This window comes from Marmota marmota, unplaced genomic scaffold (genome assembly GCF_001458135.2).
Source record: "Marmota marmota marmota unplaced genomic scaffold, marMar, whole genome shotgun sequence".
Lineage (NCBI taxonomy): Eukaryota > Metazoa > Chordata > Mammalia > Rodentia > Sciuridae > Marmota > Marmota marmota.
In genome coordinates this window covers 39,933,814-39,954,748 of record NW_026000108.1, presented here as the reverse complement: position 1 = coordinate 39,954,748, position 20,935 = coordinate 39,933,814, and the positions used below count along the sequence as shown (strand labels likewise).

Below are 20,935 nucleotides of genomic sequence, written 5' to 3'. Positions count from 1 at the left end.
TTTGGACCACGCAGTGTTTTTTTTTTAATTTTTTAATTTGTGGCCAACATTTAAAAATCAAGAGAGATTTCACATTTTTAAAAAATGATTCTTGGCATGCAAAATGCTTGCTCCAGCAGCACGGGACTGGCCTTCATAAGGCTACAATCAGCAAAGCTCTGTAGTAGCCACTGGGTCCTACTCCCAATAGCAGTCTTCACCATGGTCCCCACCCAGTCCCTCCTCCCTCCTGTCCTCAAAGCACTATGAGTTTGCAAGCCCAGGTTTAAAGGAAGGTCAGAGTGGGTGATTAATGAACTCCAAGAGAGGAGCAAACTGGTTGTTTATCTGGTATAAAAGTGAAATGAGAAAGAAAGAATAAAAGTTAGATTGAGGGGAGGTTAGGTAGTTGCTCCGACGACAGTGATGAAGGTATTGAAGGTCACTTTCTTGTGGACAACTCTTGCTCTCCTGTCGTAAGAGGATGAGTTCACCATAGCAGGTTGCCATTCCCTATAAATAGGCTACTGCTGCCTGGTTGGCCCAACCAGGAGGACACTCTTCAGGACCTCTGTGAATTGTGTCTGGAATCTGTCCTGCTTCATCTCCAACTCACTTTTAACAGTGAATTCACAGACCAAGGAATTTTGTAGGAAAGGGGTTTGTTTTCTCCCCACAAAAGAAACAAAAAATCGCAGCAGAGCTAGGGTTAGATTTCTTCCAGATTTGCCTCTGCTTGCTGTGATAAAGGAGCGCAGGCCCTCCCTACTCCATTATCACCAAGACAACCAGTGTTCCGAATTGCTTGTTTTAATGGACGTTCAAACATCCAGAGTTTGTGGTTCAGTTGGAAAGTGGTTTTCTGTGTTCCTTGTGTTCATCCTTCAAGTTCAGAGCCATCACCACCTGAGAGCACTTAGCAAGCTCAGGATAACTGAAAGAGAGCATAAATCCTGCTTGCTTTGAACACAACCCAGGGCTCACAGTATGTTCCTGAACTGGCCAACGGTAATCAGCTCTTCCTCTCTCCTTCCCTCTTGTGTGCTTGTAAATCAAGAGGCCCCAGTATTAGTCACCACAAAAGAGATAATTAGTAAGTACAAAGCTGCTCCCTCCATCCATCACTCTGTGCCTTAGATTCCAGCTTAGCCAAGAGGTTGGAGCAAGCTAACATTGCACAAGGATGAGTTACTTAAACAAGATTATTTTTTGTTTTCAAACAAAGCTTATGAGTCTGTTTCACTCTTAATTCTGCATCCTCCCCAGTCATAAGAACAGCTGTGACCCAGGGCCAAAGGGAAGGTCCTTACCCATTGCATGAAGTTTGCCTTTCCTGGAACCCCAGGAATTTGAAATAGCAATGCTACTTTAATGGCATAGTCTTGGGGACTCAGAACTTTTAGGAATGCTTCACCCATCTTCAGTGATCAGGAAACAGAATAAGATGCCACTTTCTTTTACTGGGATATGCCATGTCCTCCCCAATAAGAGCTTGCTTGTGCCTTTGCCAGCCTTTTGTCCAATTGGAATATTAATTTCCTGCTCTGGCAGGGCATATAGTCAAGGGCAACTGTTGCCCCCCAAAAATAAAGGCTGTTTCCAGACCCACTAAGCAGTCTAGGAACTTCCTTCCTGTGCCTTGCTGACCAAATATTGCTGGCCTGCATAGAAGTGTTCCACTCATGTATTTATGACTTGGGAGCTGCTCAAATGCACACTGGCTTCTATTTTTTCCATCACACAATGTTTCTTCCAGTTTTTTAATTTCCCATATCAACCACTTTGCTATTTTTAAGCAGAATATTTTCAAGCCAAAGTAGCTGGTCGGTATGATAAAATCTCACTGACTCAATTAGGAGCTTGAACTCTTCCCAGGTGGGCGGTATAAGCAGTATGAACTGGGCCTTGTCCCAGCCTTTCTCTTCTTCTAGAAGATGAGGGTACACGGTTGTATAATCCTAGTTCTTTTCCATTAAGATTTAAAATCATGTTTCATCATAGCTAAGATGCTACTAATTCTAAGAAACATCATACTGAAAGTGCTTGAAAGAAACATAAATTTTAGAAGTTCCACTGGTTAAAAGATCTTGAAACATCTTTAAAGATGTTTGTTCCCATGGTGACTGGATTGTTCACAACAGACTCTTGTGCTTTGAAATCCTTTAAGGCAGAATTGGCAACTTCTCCTTCCCTGTGTTGTGTTGTTTGATAGGACATAGTTGATCCTTTTTGAAGATCTAAATAACAAAATGTAACATCACCTTTCATCTCCTTGGAGGTGTCTTTCTAAGCAAATAAAGCATTTACTTTTTCCTTTGCAAGAAAATGTGGGATTTCAGATCTACTAAGGATGAATATTTGCTTTATCCATATCCAATGTATACCCCTCTGCTCTGTTTCTGAGACTTTCTATATGTACGGTAGCTTTTCATTTCAGTGCTGATTCATAATGTAAGCTTTTCTAAGATACTTAAGTGGCAGTTAAACTCAGGGTTGTAGTGCCAAGAGTGAGGCCAACACAGCAGAAATGACAAGAAAGACACCTGTGATTGTGTGGCCACTCTCAGGCAATGACATCCATGTCGTGACTGCTCCTTGGCAACAAACACGTACCCACATCAATCACACTTGTTACAATATGAAAAAAATAAGCATTTAAAAATAGCTAAATAATGGAAAGGTCTACAATTCACATTTACTGTGTATCTAGCAAGGTAAACTCTTAGCATGATAGTCTCCATTTCCAAGGAGCAAGGTAAACTGTTAATAAGACAGTATCAACAAAACTTTATACCAAGAAGTAAGTGTAGATTTTTTAACCAGGTTAAAAAAATTGCCCCACATCCCTCAGTTCAGTAAATTTAAGGGCAAGGATTCTGATCCAGACAATAGGGCCTTCTATCCTGCCAGTTCTATGGTTATAAGGGTAGTAGACATCATGCATGCAGATCAACTGTAGACCAACATTGGATTCTGTTCTTTTCCAGGATTTTTCTTCCAATGAAGCATCATTTCCCACAGGATCACAAAAGTCTTTTTTAAATAGCTCAATCAAATAGGGTTTTTTATAATTAATTGATCAGAATAACTTCTAATTAGCATGTCTAATACACGCCAATGGCCACTTCTTAAAGGAACTCATGGGAATGATTTCTGTTTTTTCAACTATGGGAGCTGCCTACCCTCACCACAGTGCAATGAGATAGTTAAATCATCATCATTTCCCAACCAGAACCTTGCCTGTGAGCAAGGTTCTGGTTGGGAAATGACTTGTCCAGTGACAACAGAAATGCAGTCATGGCAAAATAGGGGCCTAGATCAGCTCAAACCTTGGACTCCCAAGCTTAGGGATCATCTTCTCTTTCTAATTCTCCCTATTACATCAATGACTGGTCTTACAGAGTTAGTTTGTTTGATTTTTTACATAAATGGATGGTAAAACAAATAGGTTTACATAAATGGATGGATAGAAGCAAATATGTTTTTGTTAAAAAATAAAATAAAATAAAAACTATTTTATTCTCCTAATGTTAGAAAATGTGACCATGAATGACATTTTCCAGTGTATAACATCCCTGGTCCTAACCTCTCTGAGCAATAAAGGAGGTCCTTGGAGACCAGCCCAGAGGCAGAAATGGAAGCCACCAAGCCTGCCCCTAGAGAATAGCGATACTGAGAAAACTCCTGTGGCTTTGTGGCAATGGTGCTTTGGTTTCCATGGACAGTTAAATATGGATTCTGGGAGGAGCTTTGTATTTATGTTCAATACTGTGGGAGCAAAACCCAAAAGAAAGGAGTGAGAGTATGACTATGAGCTTTCATGGTCAAAATAGATACCAGCAAGAAGAAATTACCAAGTCCAAACAGGTAAAGATCACCATCCTCCAACCCTAGTCACGTAGACACCAGAATGTTCATAGATTTGCATTCCAGCAACTGGGGTAGAGGCTGCATTAGGAGAATACAATAAGAACCCTTTAATTGTTTTCTCAGGTTGTTAATCCATTTGATGGCAATGTTGGTATATTGAGTTTCTACGTGTGAAAAGGGAAGGGGGCATAGGGCCGGCCTATGTGTTTGAAGAGGCCTGACTGAACAATGACCACAGGGGGGACCCCTTTCTGACCTCCCCACTCCTCCTGTCTCAGCTGTAAAGGTGCCTCCCACTATGGCCTGACCAAAGACAGGAAGAGGCGCTCACAAGATGGCTGCCCAGATGGCTGCGCCAGCCTCACAGCGACGGCGCTCTCCCCAGAGGTCTCTGCGGCTGCCACCATCTCCTTAATGATGGACGAGCCTGGCCTAGACAACCCTGCCTACGTGTCAACGGCCGAGGATGGTCAGCCAGCAAACAGTCCCTTGGACTCTGGCCGGAGCAACCGGACTAGGGGTGAGTCAAATGGGTGGGTGTTGGGGAATGGGCTCTTGGCCTTCCTTGGGATTGCCCTCTACGGAATACTCACTGTGGAAAATTCTGGAAATGTTTTTGTAAGGGAAATGGTTCTGGTAGTTTTGGCAGCCACTCCGCGTCCAATTCTCCAAAGTGAAATGAAACCAGGAGTACCTCAGGTCATTAGAACTGTGTACTCGGACGTGGTGAAAGGGGGTGAAGGGAGAGCAGATGATTTATCACTCCCCCAGTGCCAGGGCCTTCCCTGCCTGCTCAAGAAAAGTGCTGTTACATTCACTTTCTCCCAAGTGGGGAAAGCTGATTTTAAAACAAGCCACATGTATTTCACTGTAGAAAATTTAGAAAGCAGAGGTAAGCGGATTCTACCTAGAGGTTATCCTACTACCTAGAGGTCATCACTGTTCAGGTTTTCATGTATTTTATCAGATGTGTCCATGAAAGATGATTTCTATTAACTACTGGTTCTATCACCTCGCTTTTCCTCAGCACGTCCCTTTGAGCGATCCACTATCCGAAGTAGATCTTTTAAAAAAATTAACCGAGCTTTGAGTGTTCTTCGAAGGACAAAGAGTGGGAGTGCAGTTGCGAATCAAACTGACCAGGGCAGGGAACATCCTACAAATCCCACTGCCCCTGAAGGTAAGTGAAGTCCCCCAGGAGGCTGGACCTGGGCTGGGCTCCCAGGGTAATTCAGGGTGAGGACAACCTGGTCACCACCGACCTTCTCTTCCCAAGGTTACAAAATACTTTTCGCCTTGATCAATGTCCTTCTCTTGTAAGTAACTTAAGTCAGAAATGAATGCTGTCCTTTTTTACAGGTGAGGGAAAGGTGTCAGATCCCTTACCTTTAAGAGCTGGCTGAGGGCTGGGGCTGTGGTTCAGTGGTAGAGCGCTTGCCTAGCACGGGTGAAGCACTGGGTTCGATTCTCAGCACCACATAAAAACAAATGAATAAACTAAAGGTTAAATTCTTTTAAAAAAACAAAAAGGAGCTAGCTTAATGCATGTGAAGAATGATAATCCTAGTTAATAAATGGAAAGCATTTAAAAGAGTGCTGGCACAAAATAAATGACATATTAATTTGTTCTCATTAAACTGTGTACAAGGTGTGGTTCTGAGTGTTTTGCGTGCATCTCCTCAGTCCTCCACACAATGAAGAAGTTACTATTATTATCCCTGTTTTACAGGTGAAGGCAACTGAGGCACAGAGATGTTACGTAGCTTGTTCTAGCTTATCTTGCTGAACTTTGAATACAGCTCTAGAATCCATGCAAAGAAAGTCATTAGGTAGATAGTAGATCCTATGTGGTTTGGGCAGTTTAAAGGGAGCTGAAGAAATACCGTCTTACCCATTTCTTTTCATTTCATTTTAGAAGTTTCGAGTAGTAATAATAATAGCTTTTTAAATAAAAGATGAGTTCTTTCTGTGTTCCAGGTAGAGTTCTGAGCCATTTAAATGTCACAACAATGCTAAGGAACGAGGGTTATCATTCCCAATTTGTAGATGAGGAAACGAGAGAGAGAGAGAGAGAGAGAGAGAGAGATTAGGCAACTAAGCCAGAGTCACCCAGCTGAAAGAAAGAAATGGTAGAACTAGGATTTTAGCTCAGATCCTCTGGCTCCAGAAACTACTCTGATAACCACTAAGTTATTCTGCCCTTCATTCTTGGGGGTTGAAAGGTGGAACCTAAACCACCATATTTATTATGCCCTCAGAAGGTTCTTGAGGAGGTACATTATGCCCCTTCTTTCTTACTTACTTATGACCACCCCTTACCCTGTGTGTGTTCTCTTCCTGTGTCTCTGTTTCTGTGTGTGTGTGTGTGTGTGTGTGTATTTGTGCGCGTGCGCTCAAACTAATCTGAGACTCTTACAGTCTTGTACGTACTTTACCTCTTTTCCTCACCCTACTGCTATTATTATGAGACCTCAAAATACCCATTCAAATTGCTTAGCTCAGTGCCACTGTACAATGAACTCACTGTAAACAATAATAATTGTCAAATACTTTGGTCCTCTGGGGAGCGTGCAATTTTGAATAAATTCTTTTCTTTCCAGACTAATGCAAGTTTGACAGTTCAGAAATGACTTTAATGCGTTGGAGTCACTAGGGTCTCGCTGGTGTGGCTCTAATTAACATCATTTACTACGAGTGTGACTGGGTCTGTCCTTTCAGACTATGAAAGCAGATGTCCTTGAGCGGTTTAGGTTTGGGAGTATGGTTTTTGTAACTCTGTTGGGAATGAGGTAGCAAGGGAGGGGACAGAGGGAGGGAGGATCCGCAGCTTTGATGATTATTTCCAAATCTTTCTTTGCTCAAAATAATTTTTTTAAGAACTCGCCATTCCCTTGTTCCTAGACATGTCCTGACAGTTGCTGTGGGGTAGCCCACCTAACGGAATCAGAGTAGCTGAAACACTGAACTCAAACGCCCAAGTACTGTTATTACCAGAACCGACAGATTAAGACAGCTACTGGCTGCTTTATAGCAAAGCCAGTCATTTCCATTAAATTAAATCTGAGCAGAGTTTAAGGGCACACATTTACAATGTCTCAGGCTTGCTCTGGCCACTAAATTACCTTGTTAACCATGCTTTGTAATACTTAGAAATAACTGTGATTTTTTTTTAATGTATGGTTCCTGGAGAGTTGGGTTTATTAGGAAAAATGGACTGAAGTCATAGATTTTGAAAATAGTCACAAAAAAAATGGATTATCTAGAATCAGGCCTGCAGTGTTCCAGTTTTCCAGATGATAACATTAAAGGAGATTCTCAGGGTAAAGACAGCTGTGAGCAGCTGCAGGAGGCAGAAGCTCGTCCCTCTGCACCCTAACTTCAGCCTCAGGCTAACCAGGAGAGCCACTCTTCCTGCCTGATCTGGAGGCTGGGTCCCAGCACTTAATGGTTTCTCCTCCATACACTTCAATTCAAGCTGAAATGGAAAAGTGTGCCCCTGCTGGGTTATGGTTCCTTAGGACAAGTCCCTGTGGCTTCTTACCTGGCTGTGAATACCTGGTTCCAGGAAGCCTGATGGAAGCAGTCAGCAGTCAGCTGGGGCACCAGGTTCAGATCTGGCTCTGAGGGTCACCTGACTCTGCAGCCCCCAGCTAATTGGTTCACTTCCCCTTTCTGCTGGAACAAGCTAAAGAGCAGAAAAGGCCGTACAGCCACCATCTTAGCTGCTTCTCTTTACCTGGTCATAGCAGGATGGGAAGGGGGAGGAAAGAGGGAACTACTAAAGGTTTCATGGGGAAAGCAGATTCTGCAGCTAAAGAAAAAAAAAATTAAGTTTGGAAACACCAGCCTACATAATCATTAAATCTCCTTAGCTCTGAATCCAGTGATTGAGGCAGATCAGGGACGAACCTCCAGAAGCTGAGCCTTGGACTCTTCTTACTTATGAAACAGCTCTTGTGACTTTAACTATTGAAAGTGGCATCTGACAGAGAGGATTGATGATTCCCCCAACCCTAAAAAGCCAGGTCTTGAGAGGAAAGAATCCTTAAAATGATCAAAGAAGGCAGAAGAGCAGGTTTGTTTTATTTTTGTCCTTAAATCAGCAGGTGCTGACACTGCAGTCCATTCTGTAAAAGATGTTCCTTCATTCGCTCATCCATTCCTGTTCACCCAGTAAATATCAGCAGAAGACTCTTGCATGCAGAGATCTATACACAGAACCAAGGAGAAGCCAGAAATCAGGCCCTCAAGGATTTTGGCGTCAAGTGGGCAATATAAGAAAGGGGCATGAATATCCGTAATAGAAGGTTGAATGCCATAAGAAATAGAGAGAAAGGCTTACAGGAAATGGCATGTTTAGAGAGAGCAAGGGAAAGAGGGATCAGGGTAGAGTGTAATTGGAAGGGATCATTTCATGCAGCCTTGTAGGAAAAGTTGGTTTTAGGCCCAGGATGAAAAGCATTCCAGCAGAGCAACTCACCCTGGCACCAAGGGAGCAAAAGTAGAAAACACACTCAAGAAACAATGAACAGTTTAATTTGGCAAGAAAAGCGGTTGGAAATGCCACTGGGTGGTTGTCTTAAATAAATACTATCTTTGCCCATTTCAGTCTTTCCAAGGCTGTATCACCTGATTCCAGACGGTGAAATTACCAGCATCAAAATCAATCGAGTGGATCCCAACGAAAGCCTCTCCATCAGGCTTGTGGGAGGCAGCGAAACCCCACTGGTCCATATCATTATCCAACACATTTATCGTGATGGAGTGATTGCTAGAGATGGCCGGCTGTTGCCAGGAGACATCATCCTCAAGGTAGAGACTGTGGCTGTGGGGCTGTGACAAGGCCCTTCCTATAAAAACTCTTCAGAGCAGATGATGGATGGATGTGGATGGATGGTTGTTGGATGGACGGATGGGTAGGTTGGTGGATGGATGGCCAGACAGATGGGTGGGTGGATGGATGGTTGGATGGATGGATGGACAGATGGGTGGGTAGATGGGTGGATGGATGGTTGGTTGAATGGATGAGGAGAAAATAGTAAAATAAATGTGGACATTCATTTTCCATAGTTTTCATATGACTCTTCATATGAGATTTATCATAATTGAGAAAGTCTTTCATTCTCACTCTTTCTCCTTCCAGTTTATAAATATTTCTGTATCTGTATTATTTTGTCTCTATCTCCTTCTCTCCTCTCTTTCTTCTCCCTGCTACTTTTTAATCTTCTTTCCCCTTCTCTACCTCTCTTTTTCCCTCTCCTTCTCCTTCAGCATTTAAGTAATATAAAACTGGAACATATATTTTCTTAAATTATTTTTAGAGCAGATTAATGGAACATTTTGTGTTTTATCTAATCACATCCAGATATTCTTCTAAAGTAAATTTCCTATGGTTTAATGGTTCTCCATGAAAATAAAAACAATCCCTCGGCTATTTTTACCAACTCAGAGACATTGCAGGGGAGACACATGGAGGAGTGAGTTGTCTTGGGTACACTGTCCGCCAAGACTTGGGTGAGGAGAGGGACTTCAAGGAGGACTTTTCAGGAGAAAGGATAAAGTAAGAGTTGTTTATCAGACAGAAGTCAAATGTGTGCCAGAAGTGACGAGGGATCCCTCCCTTCCTGATACTCAGATAACGGCTGCATCCCTCCCCTTCTAGGTTGCTAAGGGACAAGCTCTTGTCACACTGTGAGCTGTTTGTTTGGCAAACTAATTGGAAGAAGAGGAGAAATAACTTAAAGCAGTTATTGCAGAAATGCTGACATTCCCACTGGCCTCTGAGGTGGGAAGCAACCCCAGGGGGCCGCCAGCAGTGCAATCTGCAGTGCTCTGCATGGCTTCCTCCCCAACTAGTGGAAACTCTGCTGCCTGGGAGGGCTGCATAAGAAAACATTTTGATTCTTGTGGTCTTCAGCTGGCACTTGCAGGCAAAAGGGCTGCCAGCACTCTTTGCAGGCAACCCTGACCTCTTGGCCTGGGTGTAATGGGGAAAGCAGGCCCCATACTCTGCTCACCTGTGCTTGGACAAAGGTGGCCTGTGTTTGCATGGGGAGCCCCTGCTCTTCTCTGGAGCTGTAGCAGAGAATGGGTGACTGTCCCTCAGGAAGGTTTTTCCGAAGCTCATTCCAAGGCGCCTCTAACAATTGGCTGCAAGTACAAGAAATCTTACCAAACTCGAGAAATTCAAGAAGGCTGTGGCTCCTTCATGGGCCCCCTCCTCAAGAAATGAGTGCAGGGCTCCTCTGAATTGGTTTCTTCCAGAGAGGTGCCTAACGCTGGGGGCTGCAGCCCCCAGGCAGGACCTGCGAGCTGGAGTAATTAAAACCAGAAAGCCTGCTGCAGCAACAGCCCTGCATGCTGTTATGAGAGGCACAAATGGGAGGGCCAAGCTTAAGTAGGTGAGGTGAGCTAGCCTTTCAATAAGGGAGCCCAGAAACTTCCTTTCACGTTGGTGTGTTTGAAATTGTATAAGGACTTCTCCCCACATTTTTGCTGAGGGGAAGCACAGACAAGATGAGCACCTTAGTGTCTTCACACACACACACACACACACACACACACACACACACACTATTACTTTCACTACCACACTCACACACTTGGAGACAGACTCATGCACACCACTTAGACACTTGTCACACACTTATACATACACCCTCATGCACATATGCACATTCTCAAACACACATGCACTATCACTTGTAACAATACTCACGCATATGCACACGTGCACACGTTCAGATTTATATATTCTCTCTCTCTCTCTCTCTCTCTCTCTCACACACACACACACACTCACAGAGAGAGAGAGAGAGAAATGGGAAAAAGAAGTTCCAGTATGGGTGACCAGGGAGAAAAATCCAACTGAAGAATTTTGAAAAGAAAATGTCAACTCAGCTTGGTTTAAACGGCCATCAATGTTATCGTTTGGGGCTGGCGTAGAGTTCAATGGCAGAGCATGTGCTTAGCATGCATGAAAAAAATCACAAAAAAGAATAAGAGTTTAGTTATGTAATCATTTGACAAAGCTGGATGGGAAGATTCCTTTTCTTTTGTCTTTTCCTACTTTTTCTTTCTTCCCTCCCCTCCTACCAGCTAAACTAAGCTTGGAAGGCAACAGAAATGAAGGTTGGAACTCAGTAAATAAATGGGCAGCCTGTGTGAGGACAAGTTTGTAGACAGAGGGTGCCCACTCACAGAGGCCTGAAAGGTACCATGGGAAGATGGGGATTTTTGGACACAGGATAAGGGGAGAGCCTGGGAAGTTTCTAAGGGAGCAGCACCCTGGGTCTTCTGAGGTCCTGGGCCTTTAACTTCTTTAGTGTTGCAGCATCTCACCCAGGGCCCTGAACAGGTGAGCGTGGGCCTCTGCGGAAGGGTGATGGCAGGGGTTATTGACTGCAGATGCTCCATTCCCCCAGGTCAACGGAATGGACATCAGCAACGTCCCCCACAACTACGCCCTGCGCCTCCTGCGACAGCCCTGCCAGGTACTGCGGCTCACCGTGCTGCGAGAGCAGAAGTTCCGAAGCAGGAGCAATGGACAGGTGTTGGACTCCTACGGAACTCGGAATGACAGTTTCCATGTGATTCTCAACAAAAGCACCCCCGAGGAGCAGCTGGGAATAAAACTGGTGCGCAAAGTGGACGAACCTGGGGTGTTCATCTTCAATGTGCTGGATGGGGGCGTGGCGGACCGACACGGCCAGCTGGAGGAGAACGACCGCGTGCTGGCCATCAATGGACATGACCTCCGATATGGCAGCCCAGAGAGCGCGGCTCATCTGATTCAGGTGGGTCACAGTCAGAACCCCCCAGCTTGAGCGGAGCATGTGCCTCCCTTCAGGCAGTCTAAGTGGAAGGGCCAGGGTTGCCAAAGCTTCCGCCCAGGTAAGAACCGTATGCAAGCAACTGATGTGCCTTGGGGTCTAGTGCATTCCCTGTGCATTGTTCCAGATGCAACTGAACACATGCAGCTGTGTGTTGCAGCCTCACAAGGTTAAGGTCACCGAAGGTTAGCAGGGTCAGGTCATCTTTGTACCCAGTGTGTTAGATGCAGACCTAGGAGTCATTCCCATACCTCTGGAAACCTCCAAGACAGCCTATCGTATTAACTCCCTCAAGAAAGAGTTCACAATAGCCTGACAGTGCACTAATACATTTTTCTGATCGGTGTGATTTCATTTAGATGAGTGTGCATCTTATTGACTGTGGTTGGATCACCATGGAATTTTCTTCCTTTTCTTTTTTGTAATTAAACTTTTTATTTTGAGATAATTCTGGATTAATAAAAAAACAATAATTCTGGGTTGTTGTAAAAGACAACACAGAGGAATCCCTTATCCACATTTCTCTTTTCAACAGTGTTAACATCTTGCAAAACCCTGGTACAGTATCACAACCAGGCTGTTGACACTGACATATCAAGATGCAGAATATTTCCATCCCCACAAAGATCCTTATGAAAGTGATCCTTTTATAGCCACATCTGCCTTCCTCCTACCCCGCCTCCTCCTCACCCTTGGCAACTGCTCATCTGTTCTCCATTTCTGTAATTTTGAATTTTAAATTTTTTAGATATATCATACAGTATATAAGCTTTTGTGATTGACTTTTCTCACTCATTTGAATTTTCTGAAGATTCCTTCAGATAGTTGGGTATCTCAGTAATGTTGCCTGAGCTGACAGCTTTATTCTTAAAGGGACAGATATTCTTCTGAGCTCTTGGGTTCTAACCCATTCATTCCCTTCACTTATCAAACATGTATTAAGTTTCCACTGCTAACCTGGCCCTGGGTTAGGTGCAGAGAACAGGCAGGTGTTGCTCTCCCCAAGGAGCCCACTCTCTGACAGGGTGGACTTTCTCTTCACAACTGTCATATGGTGTGATAGTTCTGCCATGGAGAACTAAAGTCCGGCTGGTGCAGGTGCTGGAGAGATCTTTGCTGAGATGGGCCTACCTAGGAATTCTTTGTGGCAGAAGAAAGTCTTGAACTGGAGCTTTCAGGAATGAGCAGAAGTTCTCTAGGTGGATAAGCAGCGAGAATCATTCTAATGAGATACAACACAGAAGAACATTTCCCTCTGTCCCATCAGAGTAATGGCTAATACCTGAAGCCTAGTGGGTTCAAAATAGCAGCAAATACACAAGGAAGAAGTGGGAGGCAAGGGCCAGGCCATGGAGAGTATTATGAGCCATGCTAAGGCCAAGAATAACCCCAAAGCCATGGAATATCATTGGATGGCTCTAGGAAGGAAGGTGATGTGAATCTTCCAGAAAGATCTGTCCTCAGAGAGATAGACAGTCAGCAGCAGAATCTGAACCCTGCAGGGCTCAGAGCTGCCCTCAAGACTTGATTGATCATCAAGCACTCATGCTTCCCTCTCCCCTTGGCACCTACTCATGGACTTCTTCCAAGGGACAGCAACTCTGATCATAGTTGTGTGTGTGCTTATCCCTCTTCTTCAAGGAGAATTGAGCAGTACATTGTATATTTGCCAGTTGAAACCTGGGCAGCCAGGGGCAGAGGGTGCATGGGGACTTGCCCTATTCCCTCTGCTCATGAGGGCAGGAAACACACCTGGTGCCTGGGCCCTGAGCAGTGGCTCTTGGTGGGAGTCCCAGTTCCAAGGTAATGCTCAGCCCCCTGGATGTTCATTTGCCCAAGAAGGCCTGAGCTCATACCCTGTGGAGGAGGTGGAGGAAAAAAGCAGGGTTACCAGAGGCATATCCTCTCGGGGTTTACACCAGAATTCAAATTACCTGGCCCCAACATCTCTGACCACCATACTTACTTAGCTACATGTCTACTTGGTATCTAAAGTAAATGTCTAGCCAGGGGCAGTGGCACCCACCTGTAATCCCAGTGGCTCGGGAGGCTGAGGCAGGAGGATTACTAGTTCAAAGTCAGCCTCAGCAAAAGCAAGGCGCTAAGCAACTCAATGAGACCCTGTCTCTAAATAAAATATAAAATGGGGCTGGGGATGTGGCTCAGTGGTTGAGTGCCCCTGAGTTCAATCTCCAGTACCCATAAATAAATAAATAAAGTTAATGTCTAAAGACATCTCAAAATTCATGTCCAAAACTGATCCCTTGACTTCTCCACACTCCATCCATGGTCAAACCTTCTCCCCTTTCTTCTTTCCAGTCTCCAGAAATGGTGCCATTTCCCCAGTTACTTGTCCAAAAGGAGTCTTCACGTACTTGAGCATCCTTCTCTCCCAGTTCATTTCTCACCACCTCCGTGGCCTCCATCAGCCAGGCTGGCCCACTGCAAGAGCCTCTTAACCAGCCTCCTTGCTTCCACACTCAATTGCAGAATGACTTCTTTGCAAAGCCACTCTCCTGCTCTCAGCCTTCTGGGCCTTCTCAAGATAATCAGGTTAAAATTACAAAGCCTTGGCATGATGGGCAGACACAGACATACTCTGGCCTTTCGTTCTCTCTCCAGATTCATTTCTCAAGCAAAGGGGAGAATTTCTGGTATTCTCTACTTAGTTTAACCATTTTTAGCTGCATTGCTTTCTTCCCACTCTGCACATATTTCAAGAAGTTTTCCACCTCCGAGCCCAAGTTCTTGCTGTCCCTCTGCCTAGAAGAATCTTTTGTAGAAGATTCATGTCTGTCAGACTCACCCCCATACCTCATTCAAGTCTCTCCTTCTCAGAGAGCCTTCCCTGACAATCTCACTTAAAATAGTGGACCTGTCACACACAGAGTCCGTCATCTCACCTATTTTTCTTTCCTACCAGCTGTTTTATGATTACCTGCCAGTCTAGGGTGGCATAATATGGTGGAATATTGTATTCCAAGCACTTAGCCCAGTGCCTGGCAAGAGCAGGCACTCTAATAAGCATTTACTTACAGTTTGAAAATTTTGTTGAATTTGAAAAATGGAGTCAAATTATAAATCTGTAAATGTATGAAAGATATATTTTACACATTAATTCCACCTCACAGGGACTTGTTTTTAAACCATTTTACCAGAGAACAAGAAGTGCATCTACTTTTACATGCTATTTTTCCCCAAGATATAATCTCTCCTTGGATTTGTTCACATTATTGTTTGAGAAGCTTCTGTGTACCCAGAGATGTGCAATATAGTGGCAAACCAGACTGACGCAGTTCCTGGCCCTATAGCGCTTGGAACGCACCCGTTCTTGACTTTGATCTCAAGTATAAGTCAGCGTGAGATGTGTGGCTCTAGTCTGCATAAGCCAGTAGGTGAAAACACAAAATAGACCATGTGCATGAAAAAGAGTCTGTTTTATTTTTCCCATCAAGGAACTCCATTCTTAGTATTATTTTTTCTCTCCCAAAAGGAGAACTTTTAGGAGATCATCAAGGTTTCTTTCACGTTACATTGTTAGCGCCCTCTGCAGGTCAATTAAGGGAACTCACATTTTGAACATGATCTGTTGCCAACTGTACTTCGCAAGAGGCAAAGGAAAAGCTCTTACTCATGTTATTTGGAAAAATCTTGATTGCATGTGGCAATCTACTTTTGTAGATTAATAACAGAAGAGCAAAAAAATTCCCTGAGAAAGTTAATTTATGAAATAAAATCTTGCCTAACAGTGGGAATTCCTAAAAGATTCTTTTGCTTACTAAACAAAGCCAATGTGCTTTATAAGCAGGAAAAGTTTTTCTTTAAAAAAAAAAAAAACTAGGGCAAAGCTAGTTGGAAAAGAAATGAAGAAAAAAACAGAATGCTGGAAAAACTCAGCCAAACAATCTCTTGCTGTTTCTAAAGAATGGATTTTATTTATGTGTTACTTGTAACACACACCAGGCTGGGGGGATTAAACTAAATGCCCTTCAAAGGTTGAGACTCAGATTTCCACCCATTCCTTGGCTCTGCAGCCCTCGTATGTCTACTCCATGAATCACATTTGCCTTACAGAGAAATTCCCAGACAACATGTCCTCTTGACCATGTTCTCTCCCACAGTACCCCACATTCTGCTTTTTTCTGCATTACTTCAGGGAAGAGTTATTACAGAGAGACCGCAACTGTTTTAAATCTGACCAACTTTACATATGTTGAGCCCTGACCTCAGCTTATTCAGCAGCAGCCTGGGTTAACCAGACCCTAGTGTTAGACAGATGGTCAGGCCCCACTGAGAAGAAAAACCTTAAAGAGACAGAAATGTCCAACACAGAGCAGTTGACTTCATGAGTACAAATTGGTTTTTCACTGTTGTTAATTTCTCAAGTGTTTTGAGTACTCTCATTGGACTAACTGTATATAAGAGACAGTGTTTTGGAAACTGTTTGATGTCATACCAAAATAATAGAACAAATAAATAATGGACTAAAGCATTGAGACACAAGGAAGAACAGAAGTCTCAACATCCCACACCTAGGAGGTCAGCATGCATCTACCCCGTTTGCATGAGTCTTTTATTCTGAGAAGTATGCCTATTTTGAGATGCTTTCATTTCTTGGCAATTCTAGATTCATGTATACATATTTATTTAGAAAGCAAATATAATTCATGTATATAATTAATAAAGAAAGAAGGTAATTGTGAATTTCAAACTTGAGCATCCCTCTTGTGGCTTTTGTCTTTTGACAACCCCAGACTTGATGTAGACACTAAAAAAAATTCTTAACCATTAGTAGAGATGATAAAACGAGGGGTTTTCATGAATACTGACATGTGCTTTTGTTCTTCAGAAGAGTTAATATTTAAATGGAGAGTTATTTTATTAAAGAAAAACTGACAACCAGGCACTTCAGACTTTTAAAAAGAATACAACAGGGCTTTAGACAAAGCCAGAAGGCAAGTAATATCTTATCATATTACCTAGGTTTATTCTAAATCCATGAGTTCTGCTACATACCTGGAAAAAAAGAAAAGAAAAGAAAAGGCAAAACTTTTGCAGTAATTTAAACATTCAAGTCCCGTGGAGCCAGTAAGAATCACCAGTGAAATAAGACCTGATAGGTCTATGTGTGACTTCTACATATCAGCCGAGCTAATATGGAATCCAATCCCTACTAAAATTGTCTTTCCATGGTACTATAGTAAATTTAATACACATAGACTAAACTATACATAGATTCTTAAAGCTCTTTTAGCTGAATTCTCAAGGTCCAAATGATTTTTATATACAGCTCCAAATTCCATGTGTTTTTTGAAAAATTGTGCCTTGGTAAGTTGTACAGCTTTCTGACCTAGAATTTTATAAATGCAAATCTTAGGCACAGCTCTACACTGAATGTTAAGGAATCTGGACACTTGACTACCCTTTCTCCAATACACACATCCTCCACATGCATATTTTTGTTTTGCTTTTTTAAAAGACTAGGGATTGAACCCAGGGGCACTCTACCACTGAGCTGCATCCATAACCCTTTTAAAATTGTTTTTATTTTGAGACAAGTTCTCCCTAAGTTGTCCAGGCTAGCTTCAAACTTATGATCTTCCTGCCTCAGCCTCCTGCATAGCTGGGATTATAGGTGTGTACCACTGCCTACTGGCCACATGCACTTTCTCTTTTTTTAAACCATGGAACAGAGTTGATCCTGCAAGTAACCTCTAGACACTTTAAGAGAAATGGTGTTTAAGGCAGAGGAGTAGGTTCACTCTATGGACTCAACAATCAGCAGATTCAGCAACGCAGGAACTAAATGCTTATTTTGAGTTTGGAACTGACATCCATATGACCCTGCCTAAGTCACCATCTGTACTATCATCATCATTAATTTCTTTATACCTTAAAGATGTGTGTTTCTGGGAATAGGGGGTGAGCTACAGTACACTGGAAAAAATAAACCAAATTGCTATCCTAATTTTCTCTTGCTACCCTGGTCAAATCCAAAAATCTTTTCCCCACTTTTTCCTCAAACCTCCTTAATTTCCTTTCTCATCATCCAAACTCTAATTGCTTTTCATTCACTGAAAGAGATGCCACCTCTGTAGCCATTCATGAATTGCCTTTATAATGTGCCAGGCCCTGTGCTAGATGCTAAAATTTTCAATGCTAAACAAATCCACACATACCAGATTTGGTTTCATCAAGCTCATTTTATAGGGAACATCAACTTGCCACATACCATTAGCTTATTCTCGAGTTATATTTCTGAAGTTTCCGATTCTTTGCTCAATGGGAAGGATTCCTCCCACCCCAGAAGTTCTCTTGCTCCCTGGAGAGAAGGGTAAGGGCCAGGACCTTGTTCCAATCCTTGTTGTGTAGTATGTAGTATGTGATGCAGTCAGTAGGAGTGACTGAACTCTGTTGTTTTTCTAGCTTATCATTTGGGTCTGATGCCTCTAGTTGTCCATATTGTCATGTAAGGCCTGTGTCCCATCCACGGTTTCAGAGGTAGGCCGAGCTGCTAGAATGTGTTGTGTGGTGCAGTCCTGTCTGTTATCTTTTAATTAATCAATAATGATCAAGACAGGAATCTATGGAGTTCTTGGTCCAATGAAACATATAGACAATCCTCTATGCAAGGTGGGAGTTCCATCGACGAGGTCCTCTGTGCATCTGGCCCATCAGCCAAAAAACCTTGCTATACTGGTCAAAGTAGAACTCAGCCTCTGGGCCCGGTTCTAAACACCCCACCTCCACCCAACTTTATAATTAGAGTCCAGAGTTCACCAGACTTTTGAGATGATTTGAAAACATTAAATATTGCAGGAAGTAGAAAGAACTGACCCGGAAAGTAGAAGAACTAAGAAAGAGCGATGAGAGCCATCTTAAAATAGGATTGTCACTTGGAAATTTATTTGGGGTTATCCTGTAGGGCCTAACCAAAGGCAAGGGAGAAAATGACAAATTTAAGATTAACCTAAAGGCAAATTTTCTAATTAGTGCTGTCTAAAATGGGCACACAGTGAGCTTCCTGTCATTGGGGGCATTGACTCATGAGCTAGGTCACAACTGGCAAGGATGTTGTAGGGAAATTGAACCATGGGCTAGAGGGAAAATGTTGGATTAGATGATGTCTGACATCTCTTGCATATCTGTGACTTTCTAATTAAATATAATCAGCGCTCCCCCACTCCCCCTGGGCTCCGTGTGCACAGATGGATGAGCTGAGCATGATTCTTGAAATTTGCTGGGAGGGAAGCTAAAAGGGGCAGCCATTCAGGATAGAAAGAACCAGCCCCACAAGCCTATGTTGAGAATCAGTTGAGCCAGATGACCTCAGCCTGAGATTTTTAGAAAAGAAGCCATTGGGGAATGCAGAATGAATTTGGTTTTTTAAAAGATGATCATTTTTTAAAACTTCTGATATTAAGGGATGGAACATTAATAGAGACCAGCTCTCCAGGCAGCAGACACTGTAAGTCCCACCCCTGCCATCACTTGCCTGTATCAGGGAGCCACGCAGTTGGTGAGCCTCCTGTGGACCTAGACTGCACTCTACAGAGAACTGTGTCCCTGTTCTTCCTACTCTAAGCAACACAATCCTGAGGTCCCACTATCAATTTGGAGTCTCCCTTTCAGGTTGTTTGCATAGAAAGATGCCCTGCAGCATGCTGGGGGAAGGGAGTGACTCTTAATTTGAAGTGTTTTTCTTTTTCTTTTTTTTTTTAAGAAGGAAAGAGAGTTTATAAAGCTAGTAGAAGAAAGACAATGAATGAAACAACACGAATTAAATACATTTTAGTTAGCATTTTATTTCAGCATCAATAAAAAGAAAAAAAGCACCAAAAGTACATCTAGCTTGTCTCCTGTCCTCCTTAACACATGAATAGAAAAGCCCTTGGCTAGGTGAGAGGCAAACACCTCCATGTGCAGATGATCTATCAACTTTTTCTCTGCCTGAACTCATTGCTGGCCCTCTAGCCATTATTTATCATTAAAATAACAGGTCCACTGTACCCATCTTCCTGGTACGTATTATATAGGTATCAAATTAAGAATCAGTCTCCTGTCAGACATGGTGGCACACACCAGTAACCCCAGCAGTTCAGGAGGCTGGGGCAGGAGGATCCCAAGTTCAAAGCCTCAGCAATTTATCAAGGCCCTAAGCAGCTCAGTGAGACCCTGTCTCTAAGTAAAATACTAAAAAGGGCTGAAGATGTGGCTCAGTGGTTAAGCACCCCTGAGTTCAATCCCGGTACCAAAAAAAGAAAAAGAAGCATTCTCCTTCACCCTGTTCTGCTCCTGGTCCATCTTCTCATACCCACATCACATTCTCACTAGTGGGGGAGAAATAAAGAGTCTGGGGCCAGGCTGTTTCTCTACCCTAATCCTGCTGCTCCTGAGAGGTAAGAGCCAGGACAAACACATTAGCCCATTTTCCACCTTCTATCTTCAAACACTACAAAAGAAAGTGCCTCAAATAGTCTCTCTGTGAGCAATTTACAAGGTGGCTGGTGAGAGCCACAGATCCAGCCTCACAGAGAATTTATTTCCAAGTAAGTTGATACCAGAGTTATTTATTGGAGCATTATTCCTGCCAACAACTTAATACCAGAGCCAGCCTTTGAAAACACAGTGAGAAATCTGTGTTCGAAAATGTGAATTGAATAGCTCTCGCAGGCTGCTCCTTGGCCACATCCATTTTGCCTGGCAAAAAGACCCCATGCGTATGTCTCCAGTGTTCTCAGTTCTTATGAGGGGCTTAGATCATGCCCTGCTCCTTGTCCAAAGATGAACCTGGGACAGTTCGTGGGCCTAGAGACAAACCGGCTGCTGGGAGCTTGCGCCACAGTGGATTTCCCCGAAGATAAGAGCAGATTCAGGCTCAGTGACTGAAGTTTGGACCTGACTGTTTGCTGCTGCTTATCTTTTAGTGATTTTTGCTTCAGAGAGTTCCCAAAGATAACCTTATTAGGATGACAGAGGCTTACAGGCCAAAGAAAGAGACACAGCTATTATTCCAAGGATCGACAGTTGGCTAATGCCGTAGTTCTGCATGTCAGCATCTTCATGATTATTTCCTAGGCTTGTTATTTTTGCTCTCTTCTGACACAGGCTTTCTATGTGATGAGAAACACCAGGGAATGCAAGATGGGCAGGCGAACAAAGGGAGGGCACAGGGGCCAGGACTAGGCAGGAGATGGCTGGGCCCGGTGAAGAAGAGCCCGCTGAGGACTCAAACTTACTTTTTGGACCCCATT

At 43.3% G+C, this 20,935-nt stretch overlaps 1 protein-coding gene across 4 annotated transcripts in view; it reads left to right on the top strand.

The window, feature by feature from the left end:
* Positions 1 to 20,935, top strand: part of Lnx1 (ligand of numb-protein X 1) — a 166,082-nt gene that overhangs the window by 123,146 nt on the left and 22,001 nt on the right. For all 4 annotated transcript variants that reach the window (XM_048784475.1, XM_048784474.1, XM_048784476.1 and 1 more), the window contains 4 exons: positions 4,128 to 4,369; positions 4,877 to 5,029; positions 8,459 to 8,661; positions 11,274 to 11,645. In XM_048784475.1, the coding sequence (XP_048640432.1) occupies positions 4,128 to 4,369; positions 4,877 to 5,029; positions 8,459 to 8,661; positions 11,274 to 11,645 (970 nt within the window). The remainder of the gene's footprint in view (positions 1 to 4,127; positions 4,370 to 4,876; positions 5,030 to 8,458; positions 8,662 to 11,273; positions 11,646 to 20,935) is intronic.